General features: G+C 52.3%; 1 protein-coding gene across 6 annotated transcripts in view; it reads left to right on the forward strand.

Moving 5' to 3' along the window:
- The window catches only part of PNPLA7 (patatin like domain 7, lysophospholipase), a 127,780-nt gene extending 120,518 nt beyond the window's left edge, over positions 1-7,262 (forward strand). For 4 of the 6 annotated variants that reach the window (XM_087752659.1, XM_087752658.1, XM_087752660.1 and 1 more), the window contains 3 exons: positions 304-388; positions 5,194-5,297; positions 6,431-7,262. In XM_087752659.1, the coding sequence (XP_087608785.1) occupies positions 304-388; positions 5,194-5,297; positions 6,431-6,511 (270 nt within the window). In that variant the 3' untranslated portion in view covers positions 6,512-7,262. The remainder of the gene's footprint in view (positions 1-303; positions 389-5,193; positions 5,298-6,430) is intronic. The other 2 variants (XM_087752662.1, XM_087752663.1) reach the window with 1 other exon arrangement.
- Positions 7,263-11,564: the final 4,302 nt, after the last annotated feature.

Consider the following 11,564-nt stretch of genomic DNA (forward strand, 5'->3'; position numbering starts at 1 on the left):
TGTGGTATTTTCTATAGTTTGCTCAATTTTTAATAAGGCTTCTTGTTGCATGGATGGAGAAGGAACCATTAGATATTGTCCCACTGTTTGCACTTGGGAATCCCGTCTCTGCCACCAGACCTGCATCAGGAGAGTTGTTTTGTGAATTACTCACTGATGAGTAATGGCTTTCGAGGGGGCAATTGTGGAGAATTTATGTGTCTGGAGCTTTCTGTCTGTTCAGTATCACTTTTATGTGATAAAAACGTTCGGATTTTTTGTGTGTATTTGTTAACATACCTAAAACTTAACGCTGTGTTTCAGAACGTGACCTGTCCCACCACCTCTTTTACGGACCTGGCAGAAATCGTGTCCAGGATCGAGCCCGTGAAAGCACCCGTGGCAGACGGTGAGTCGGGTGATCCGGCTGGCACTGCAGAAGCTGCTTGCTCCTCCGGTGTCCCTTGTCTGATGGCTTTCTTTTAACACCCCATGCTGTAAATTGTGGCGGTCCAGGGCTGGCTGCCGGCTCTGGTGCCTGCTGAGCACAGCCAGCAGTGGCGGGCTGTCTCCATGCTTCATCCGGAGCCCCTGCCTGCAGATGGGCCGGAGCTTGCCCCAGGCCGGAGCCTCCACGTGCCCCCTCCCGCTGCCTCCTCCGGGAGAGGGTGGGAGTCGGATGTTCCTGCCAGGGCGAGACACCCGCTGCCGGCCTGTTACCGGTGTGGTCCGGCGTGTTTTCCCTGCTCAAGTTAGCCTAATCCGAGTGAAATAACGCGTGGCAACTCCTGCAAAGACAGGCTTTCATTCCCCTTGTGCTGGCCCATGTCCTTGCGATGCCTTTGCTGTTTGGTCCATGTCCTTTTGAGACAGGAGGAGACTGATTTAGAGCTTTCCCTGCTGTTGTGAGTAGGATCTGGCGTGACTCACTGGCTTCGTTGCTTTTTGTACGCTCCCATTACGGGGAGCACTGGTGAGCTAATGAGGAGCAGGTAACGACTCCTGCATCTCGTGCCTCAGCCGTTCCCTGTGCAGCAGTTCCCTGTACGTGCCGTAACCGAAGCTCGCTTAACAAAAAGAATCAGCTTGGCAGGCCTGAACTCTCCGAGCGCTTCACCAGTGCTAGAGCTCTTTATAAACAGTCTCTCCCCTCCTCCCGATTCTTGTTCTTGCAGAGGGAAATCTAAAGTTAGCAGTCCTCCCATCTGTGACTGTTTGTAGAGATGTCCCTGTGGTAATTTGAAATGCTAATTACAATCATATGCCTTATGAAGAAAATATTAATCAAATGTGGTTGAAACAGCCATTGTGAATAAGAATGAAGAGTTCATGTAACACAGTTATTTAAGGCATAGGCATTGAGACCTGCTAAGATTTAACCAGTGTACTGGGACAGATCTCCCTCCTTTATATAGTTTCTGATTACTCGCCCCCATTAGGAAGACCTGCTTTCTGCTGGGTGAGGCCACGAACACGAGTGCAACAACAGGACACGTCTTTCCGAAAGCAGATATGGCAGATTTTGGGCTGAGGAGGGCCTGCGCGGGGGCTGCCTGGGACGGGGTGGGCAGGTGCCGCCTGCTCCTCGCGGACGCTGAAAGCTGGTGGCTGTAGAGGCTCCAGAGGAGGGGGGAGGATGGCAGGAGAGAGTCATGCGCGTGGATGCCATGTCTTGAAGGACCCTTTGTATTCGTGTTGTGGGTGACTCCGTGCGCTGCCTGCAGGGGCCTTGCCTGGTTTTTGGTGGGCAGTGGCTGTAAAGGCATTCCTCTGAAGGTGGCATCGCCTCGGTGCCGCTGGGATGGCATCGCTTTTGCTAAAGAGGTATCTGGAGCTGTGGGGGAAGCGGTCTGTACCGAGGCGAGCTCAGATGGCGGGTGACACCTTCCTGGCAGTGGCCTAGGGGCTGTCGGATGGTTTCTCGTATGTGCTGGTGAGCCTTTGCATTTGTCTGCTCGTGATGGTGGTGAACATGGTCTGACTGCTTTTGTCGCATGTAAATAAGAAGGCAGAGTGCTTCTTGGTAGCCTGGCTGTGAAACGGCCCTGTCAAAGAGAGTGAAACCTTTTTTTCTCCCTGGAAATCCCTTCCTGAGCGAGATCTCGGACTCTGCAGGGATTTAGAAAGGCTCTGCTTGTCCTGAACAGCATACTGCAAGTCTCAGGCTGTGTGGAGAAATTACGTCAATAATTTTGTTCTAAAGAAAGAAAATGAAAATGATGATGTTCTGATGGACTGGGAAGGCCAGAAGGGGGAAATGTCAGTGCAAAGGATGAAAGGCCCCGACGGGCAGAAGCTGGCGGAGCCTCCAGGTCAGAAGCCGTGTTGTCTTTGAGGGGAAAGGGCAGAGAAGTTTCTTCTCCACTCTTGAGTAAACGGAGAGCAATGACTGAAGCCATTAAAAAAAAAAAAAAAAAAAGGCAGGGAGACTGTCCTTTAGGAAGGGGTGAGCAGAGGGAACCCGGGCGAAGCCCTGCGCTGGACCCGGGGTCCCTGTGCAGCCGGTGAGCAGGTGTGGAAGCATCTGCAGGAGAACAGCAGCCTCTTCGCACAGCTGAGCCACTGCAGTGTTTGTGGCCATGTGTCTGTTCTGCATCCAAATGCTTCCCCGATTGGGATTTTCTGTCTTTGTTCAGCTGTAATTGCATTTTACGTGGCCATGGCAGCACAGATGCCACCCTCTAAGGGTGGCTCCGCCGCATCTCTGGTCACACTCCCACCTGTAAGGGATTTCTGAGGACCAAAGTTGCGCAGGCTCTTTGATTTCCACAGCAGGTTTCACGTCCCATTTTTCAAAGCGGTGATGCTTTGGGCTGTCCCCACGGCCAGGTTTCGCGGTGTGAGGTGAGGTAGCACGCTTGCCGCACGCGATGGCTGAAGAAGATCAAGTCGTGTAGCAGAGCAATTGTAGCAACAGCCGTTTGGGAAGGAGAAATGTTATTTGTGGTGTCAAGTGCCTGGTCTTGCAATACAGCTGAAGCAGGGGACATCCCAAAACCTCTCGAGGGACACAGTTATTGGGCACTAGGTCACCTTCTGCATCTTTGCTGCTTAAAAAGTACTTTTATCAAGAAGCACTAATGCACCTTGGGTTGTGATGAGCTACCAGATTCACTGATTTACATCGCAGCCTGTCAGTATTACTGAAACAGAAACCCTCTAGCCACACAGCACCGATTTTCTTCAAATGCGGTGTTGCCTGCAGAAATCAGGCATATATAAACGAAACGCTGAAAGCTACAGAATCACAAAGCAGATCTTTGGCATGAGAAGTGTGACCTTCCTGCTGTGAAGATGCTCCCTCCGCTAACGGTAGGCTGGGGTACCTGTCTGTGGTGCAATCTCCTCTTCACTGGCTCATCTTCGAACTGCAGCGTTTGGGTGTTGGTGTCGAGCAGGGCAACAAGGCCTCGGTCCTGCTTGATGCTTCTGGAGGCTTTTTGAGTGTAAAGGAGCGGTCGCCCCTGGAGCCCCAGACGCTCAGCCTCGAGCAGGGCAATGGGGGATGATGTTTAGGGACAGCAGGACCTCCTCCTGTTCTCCTGTCCCCTCTAGCCCTCCAGCACCCAGAGCTGCTGTGCGAGGGATGTGAGAAGGGACACCCCTCTCTTGTTTTTTCTATCTGTATAAAGACCTGTTAAATACTGAATAGTCCTTGGAAAATCAAGTTTGGTTTCGATGGTAGTCAGTTTTATTGGAGCTGTAAACTTCAAACTATTGTTTGTGCTGTCTGTCGCTGTTCAGATGAGTTTCCAGTTTCTCTGGTGTGTTTTATCAAAGATTATCAGTAGTGTTTTTATTATAAACTAATGATAATTCTCTGATCCACAGTAAAAAGAATACTAAAAAATAAAAAAGACCAAATGTTTTTAATCCTAATGTTCTAGCAGTTGGTTGTAGTTATCGTGTTAGAAGAAAACGCTGTGGAACAGACTGTGCTGTTGTCTTCAGCGTGGAGCAGATGCTATTGACTGTTCCCAAAAGAAATACTTAATCAAGAATCCGGTTTAAACACGAGCCACTTTCTTCACTAGTGGGCTGAAAAACAGGTATTGCTTCAGCAACTCAAAGCACACTTGAATTAACTCAGGAAAGTGGTGGAAAACCTAGTGTCAAAAAAAAAAAAAAAAATCTGCCATTTTAATGTGTTAACTTGCATTCTGAAGAACGGCGTGCCGGAAGCTGTGCAACAGGAAGGTGCCCATCTGCCACTTGCTTTGTTCCACTGCCTGCGTGCCTTGGTTTCACGCTTGGTGAGGACGGGGCTCTGCGGTGGCTGCGGGCGCGTTGGGTGGTGGGCCGATGACGGGTGTCTGCCCGTTCCTTGAGTGTTGAGTTGATGTGGGAGAGAGTCGGTCCCGTAGGCGGGTGACTCTCCTGCTCTCTGTTTTACAGACCCTCAAGTGATCTCCAGGTGCTGGAAGAGCCGTTGACTCTGCACTGATGCATCTCGTTCCTTGGGAGCGGGCTTTGGTGCTGGGGACTGGGGCTTGGTGGCCTGTCCTGCTGCTGCCTGCTGTGCCTCAGCCCGCACAGCTCTGGAGCTTCCCTAAATTCTGTTAATCCACTGGATTACCGGAGAGAGCAGGTGGTTGTCCCCTGTGGACAGGAGGGGAGTGTAAATGTCACTGTCTCCGGTGGACCAGAGATTGTGAGACACATAATTATCGTCTCCACGCAAGAAAGAGCTTGCCTGGAAGTCCCTGTTTCCAATAAGTCTGTGACCAATGTGTCCGGGGCAGTTTGGATTGGTAGCTCACAGGCATGTCTTCTGAAGGTGTTTCACAGGTCTGGTCTGGACTGACGGGTGGGAGACAGCAGCTCTTCTGTGAAGAGAACTTCCCAGGAAGAGGGAGCATCTCCCCATTGGAGCCTTTGTGTCCCGCTGGGCTGGGCAGCTGGCACCCACCAGAAAAACACGGCCCGTTTGTATCTTAACAGATATCTGGAGCACTGCTCTTGCTCCAGGCGCTTTAGATTCTAGAGGGCTCCAGGACACCAGTTCACATACAGGGCATGGTTTATTTTGTGATCTGGCTGGAGAGCCACTATCTGTATTTGAGTAGTCCCAGTTCCCTGACCTGCAGAGAGTTGGCCAGCAGCCACCCTGCCCTGCGCAGTGCTCGATGGAGACAGCTGTCATTCCTCTTCCAGTTTTCTCTGCCTCTCTGAACGCTAGTTAAAACCAGTGTTTTTTCTCTCTTCTCTCTTTAGATGAGTCAGACTACCAGACTGAGTATGAGGAAGAAATTCTGGACAACCAGAAGGATGATTATATCGATTTCGTAAGCAACCAGGCTGAAGAAGACTCTGACTCGGTACGAAGCCCTGGAAACAGGCAGTGGGCAGTGCCTGTGTCGTTGCCGAGACCCTTGTGAACGGTGTGCGGTGGGTGTGAGGTGGAGGTGTCAGGAAGGATACTGAGAGAAGCACCTGGAAGGGACTTGCTGAGGAGGACTGCAGAAATAAGTTTGCTTTTTCATGTTGTACAGACACTAAATGACGCATGCTCACTCGGTTCAGGTCAGTCATCTGCAGTGGTGCTGTGTGTGGCAAAACCTGGCCGTGGTTAAAACCTGGCCGTGCAGCTCCGTGGGTTTGCTCGCGAGGTGGGTCAGGGCTGGAGAGCGTACGGCATGAGGAGAGGCTGAGGGAGCTGCTTCCTCCTGAAGGGAGGAGAGGAGGTGAAGAGAGGGTCTGACTGCCGCCTGCAGCTGCCTGCTGGGTGGTTATGGAGAAGACAGCAGCAGAGACACAGCAGAAAGACAAGAGGTGGCAGACACCACTTGTGCTAAAGGAAATCCTCGCTGGGTACAGAGGGAAATATTTCCCAGTAAGCATGGCTGAGAACTGCAACAGGCTGTGCAGGGAGGTGGTGGAAACTCCATCCTTGCAGATACTTGAAAACCAGATGGATGCCCTGAAGAACCAGATCTAGCATTAGAGTTAGCCCTGCTTGGAGCAGAAATCTGTATTATACCCTCCAGAGGTCCCTTCCAACCACAGTTGTTTGATTCCGTGGGACATCAGGTCCCCCTGAGGAAAACCTGTGCTGAAGCCAGACTTCACGTGATGTGGCCCGCAGCCGGAGAAGCGGAGCTCAGAAGGGTCGCATCCCTGCCGCTCTTGCTCTGGCTACGGTCACTAGCGGGTTTAAAAGATGAAGCTGCCTGTTGTTTTGGACATGAGCAGTTTCTCAGTGGGAGCATGTGAGCAGTTTGAGAAGGTGCCCGGCCTGGGTCGCTGCCCACGTGAGGATGTAAGGTGGCTTTGGTGCTTTGAGTGAGGAGCTGGAGTGATGGTATAAAGATCTTGTTTGCTGGGCTGATCTCCGGTGGGTAATGGTTGGTGGACAAAGAAGAGGCAGAGGGGAAGATGACAGATTTTATGCAGCTTGGAGAGGATGCTGAAGAATGAATTTCTGCTTATTTATTTATTTATTCTCCTTCAGGATGAAGATATGCAGATAAGAAAGCGCAGGAACCTCCCCAATGTGGACAGCCAGGCAGGCAGCACAGGAGAGCCAGGCTAGCACTCGGAAGAGTCTGACCTTGCTGGCTGAGAGCTACATCCCATTTGTACTGACAGCAGCTGTATTTATTAAATAGTAAAAAAACCCAAAACAACGTCTAGTTGAAATTAAGCAAGCTTTCATCCTTCTCCGGACAGGGTATGGGGCATTCAGCTGCCAGCACTAAGCACAAATACCTGCATCACGCCCGAGTCCCTTTGGACCTGCTGTGAAGGGTGGCTGACGTGTGCTGTGCTCCCTCGTACAGGTGCCAGTATGAGCAGCCGGTTATTAATCACTCCGAGACTGGCAGAGCGGAAACGTGCTGGGAACGTGCAGTTAAGTCCTGCCTTGATTTTTGCTGCTGTATGTTCCAGTCGCTGTTTTTACTGCAAAGGCCCAAAGAATGACGGGATATTATCCTGCCGTGTGCTGAAAAGGCTCCGAGCAGCAGCACTAGAGAGAGGGAGGGTTTTGTGGTTGCAGCAGCGTTGCTTTCTTCTCATATGAATCGGGTAACTGTGTAATTAACTCCTCAGTGACTTTCAGCCACGTACTTGTGAGCAGTGCTTTGACAGGAGCAAGTCTGAATGTATTTCACTTGAAATCTAAACCTAAGAAATCAATTAATGTGAACGCTAGCTATAAAGCCTGTATCCTCAAGCCATCAGCAGAACATTTACTGACGGATCATGGAGCTGACACTTGCCGGGCAACTCTGGAATCACTACTTGGCTGTATTTGCCCTGTGAAATAAAGTTATTCTGCTGGACTGAAATGTCTGCGTGGTTCTTTGCGTTGGTCCCACAGAGAGAAAGTTGTTGTCAACTAAGAGCCCAACTTGCCTCTGCTTATATCAGACTTGCGAAGAAACACCGATAGCTCCACTTGGTTGGATAATCAAGCTAATTCTTGCTTTGTGTAAACTCTTCTGCTCAGCCCTAGCGCTAGGTGCTGTTGCCTCGAGGGGATTTGTCATCCAACCAGAGCACCGAAGACGCTCCTCAAAGCTGCCCACTTTGCTGAGCTGCCCTGGCCCTCTGACGCGAAGTGCGTCAGGAGCCGGCAGTGATGCCTCCAGGCAAGACCAGAGCTGGGCACAGCTTTGAGGCCAGAAACGCGTTTGGGGGCACCACCGAGGACCGTGGTGGTTGTAAACACTGTGAAGCGTGACCTGTTCTCTACATTTAACCTCCTCTCCCCTGTACTCCCTCGTGGCACAGGCTCTCCTTCTCTGCCTGCCCTCCATCATGGCCATGAATGTGCGGCCTTTACCCAGGGAGGCCGTTCCTCTAACACAAAATGATGTTTTCAAGTGTCAGAGCCTCAGGGCCGTGTGTTGTTCGCAGTGGGACTCCAGCCCTCCCTTCGGTGAGGCCCCCCAGCCTGGCTGCGCCTCCGGCCGGCCCCAGGCTTCTTCAGAAGCGATGGCAGTGATTGGGGACCTTCCCTGAAAGGATCATCCGGATCTTTGATGCAGATTTTGGTTAATTGATTGTACAGGAAATGTTGCAGTTGCTGGAGGTTGTTCCCTGCTATTGAAAAGAATTAATTCTTGCAAAGAAAACTTAAAAATGGCTTTTGGCTTTTGAAGTGGAGGTAGAGCAGCCAGCAGCTAGGGGCTTCTGTGAAGGCACAGGCTGCCTGTTGAGCTGGAGAACTTCATTTCTGTTGAGGTTGGTTGCAGTGTGGTGGTGGTGTCCACTACGAGGAAGGCTCATAAGCCGGTGACGAGGAAGGTGACCTGGGAAGACTGGGAGTGAGTGCATGTGAGTGCCCACCTTACAGCTGTCTGCCTTGTTTCTGCAGAGCTGCTCGGAGCAAACAGAAGAGGAGCACGTCACGTTCAGCAGCAGCAGCAGCACAATTGAGAGCTTTTGTGGTTTTCTGATGAGGAGATCTAAGCCAGATGTGAGTCTCTTCAACATCTGTATTTATAGGTGGTTACAGTCCAGGAACCTTTCCCTGGGAAAGGAGGAATAGGGCTAATTCTGGAGATGACCGAGGTCCTGTGGTTGCCCTTACTGAGCTCATCCCAGGCCAGCAGTCTTCAGCCTTTGAACGATATGCTTAAAAACAAAAATACCTTCAGCAGAGGTTGTATCTCTGCATGGAGCCTTCAAACCTCCTGACAATGGATGGATGCGGTTTGTCAGGCACCTCCATCACGCTTCCCATAGCAGCAACAGATTCTGCTTGTTCCCTTTGCCCCGGCTGCCGAGCGGTCTGGGGCAGGATGGGCACCGTGGGTTATTTTCCAGAAGGATGACAGGTCTGCCAGCCTGAACCTGGCCCTTGCTGTGTTACTCTGTGCTGTACCCGGAGAGCTCTTCCCCTCAATAGGGAATTAATTTCCAAGTTGTGTATTCTAACTCCAGACTTCCCGTCAGCCAGGCTCGCTCCTGGTGCCTGGGCGTGAGCCGCTGGGCTGCTGGTTGCATAGGTTGAAGGAGCTGCAGAAAACTGAAAAATACTGGCTTCTGGGTGTGCTAATGAGAGCCGCTGTGTTTGCTTTGTGCCCTGTCCCACGGGGAAATGGCACTTAGTTCAGACATAGGAAGACAGAAAATAGACCTTTGATGTAAGACTGAAAGCCTCTTCTAAATAATTGATCACAACTTTCCTCCCTAGCTGCGTTCTCCCTACCTGAGCCCTGGACATTAAAACAATCTTTCCTTCTTTGCAGAGGAATGTAAAACAACTATGGTACAACTTTAAAAGCAAAATTGTTTTTTCAGCTTGCTGTGCTGCTGGCTGTGGTCTGCCTGGTCGGGCAATGCAGGGTCCTGTTGGTGGTTCAGCCCCATCCTGCACTTGCACCCAGGTGCATCCTAATGATCCTGCATTTGGGTGTGCAGTTCCACGTTTTAAACAGCCCCTGGCCACCTGGACACCCAGTCCTGTGCAAAGGAGCTGGTGCTGGATCCCCCCGTCGTGCCCCGTCTTCGCTGGCCTGGTGGGTGCTGGCTTTGGCTGGAAACCACCTGCGCTCTCTGCAGTTTCTTCATGGGTGTGTTACGTCCCCCAAAAGGTAAAGTCTGACCAGAAGCTGGGTGAATTTGGCCTTGCTGGAGGAGACAGAACAGCTGCTGAGGCTTGAAGGTTCCATCTGAGCTGGAAGACAGGGATGGGGAGCAGAATGAAGCCCCCAAAATCCAAGGGGAGATGGTCACCATGAGCCAGCAGTGTGCCCAGGTGGCCAAGAGGGCCAATGGCATCCTCGCTTGTATCAGGCATGGTGTGGCCAGCAGGAGCAGGGAGGTGATGGTGCCCCTGTGCTGGGCACTGGTGAGGCCGCCCCTCGAATGCTGTGCTCAGCGTTGGGCCCCTCACCCCACGAAGGCCATGGAGGGGCTGGAGCGTGGCCAGAGCAGGGCAGCGAGGCTGGGGCAGGGGCTGGAGCCCAAGGCTGGGGAGGAGCGGCTGGGGGAGCTGGGGGGGCTCAGCCTGGAGAAGAGGAGGCTGAGGGGAGCCCTCATCGCTCTCTGCAACTGCCTGAAGGAAGGTTGAGAAGTTTGAGAACCAGGAAGCCATGGATGAGGGAGGGTGTTTTGGGGAAATTCCGGCCCCAGTTCCTGCAGGGGAAGGGCCAGCAGCGCAGCCACCATCCACGCTGGCAAAGAGACGCCAGAGCTGGGCTCTCTCGACCTCGCATGCTGGTGAGCGGTGGCATTCCTGTCCCCGTGGGGCAGCACCTTGGGGCTGACCTACTGCAAATGCCTTAGTGCAAGTAATGAACTTACTTAGTTGATTCATTAACATGGCATCATAAGCTGTTCAGCTCCTAGAGACAGCTCTGGTGGGATTTGGGAAGAACAAACTCCCGTTGCCCACGTAGCAGCTGGAAGCACCTGTCCAAAGTCTCCAGGAAGCATTGCCTGGGCAGGGCTTTGATCTCATCCGGCTCGGGGTCGTGCACGGCTGTTTGCAACGGCTCCTGCTGCTGCTTCTCGGGTTTCTCGCCCTGTGCGGAGCCAGTTGTGTTCGTGCAGCCCCTCCGGGCTTTGCTCCATGGGCAGGAATAGCCGGGCCCGCAGCGGGACCCTGCGATGCTCCTTCCCTGGCAGACGTCATTCTCGCTGCGTGTTGTTCCAAAATTAATCTCATCTTATTTACTCATGCTCCCCTGACCTCCTCCAAAGTGTGATTTTTCCTTGTGTGCCGCCTGAGGACTGTGTTTAAGCTGTCAAGATGCGGGGGCTTTACTGTGCCTCTGGGTTTAATTTACTGTTGCTGTGAGTAAGAACCAGTAATAAAATCAGCAAACGAGAAATACAGCAAATATTTTCCTCTCCCGTGGGGGCTCTGTGAGGCCAGACTGGCACCCACTGCTGCCCACCGTGCTGAGAGCCCTGCCGAAACGTGGCCACGGGATGCCACAGGACCGTGGCTTCCTGGAGGAGTTGGGGCAGGAGGCGCCAGGGTCGTTAAGACATTGTTTGTTTGCTAAATGTGGTTTTGTGATGTGGCTTTTGCTGGCCCCAGAGCACAGACTCCCATTGCTGGTCCCTTCCCGGCTGATGGCTGATTATTCTCCTCTTGGGTCTGGTGGGGTTTGCATCCGCACTCCTTGTCCCCATCCCCTCCTCGTGTCGTGGTGGGTCTGACCTTGTTTTTCCCCAATGGCCTTCATTTGGGTTTTGGTATAAACAGCGCTGCAAGGTTTCATGAGCTGGCAGGGCACCCATGCCTGCACCCGTGTCCCGTGCCTGGGAGCTGCCTTGGGAAGCAGGGATGGGGCACAGCTGCCTGCAGGCGCCGGGTGCGAAAGCTGGGAAATGCCGGTGTGGCCAGCTCGCCATGGCCTGGGGACATCCGTGCTGGGCAAGTCAGCTCTGCCAAACCATCCTTCTGAAATCAAGGCTTTTAGGGGAAACCATGGCGCTAGCAAAAGCAATAAAAGCATTTGCCTGTTGTTTAAAAAAAAAATAATAAGGAAAAGCAAACCCAAAGTGGTATTAATGTTCACCCTGGTTTAGAAGAGACTATACCATAAATCTATACAAGTGTGTGTCAGGATTGTCCCTGGAGCCGCTTCGCACGCTGCAGGAGCAGCCCTGAGCAGCGTTTCAAG

Source organism: Nipponia nippon, unplaced genomic scaffold, assembly GCF_047370975.1.
Source record: "Nipponia nippon isolate SJK-2023a ecotype South Korea unplaced genomic scaffold, ASM4737097v1 scaffold_16, whole genome shotgun sequence".
In the NCBI taxonomy this organism is placed as follows: domain Eukaryota; kingdom Metazoa; phylum Chordata; class Aves; order Pelecaniformes; family Threskiornithidae; genus Nipponia; species Nipponia nippon.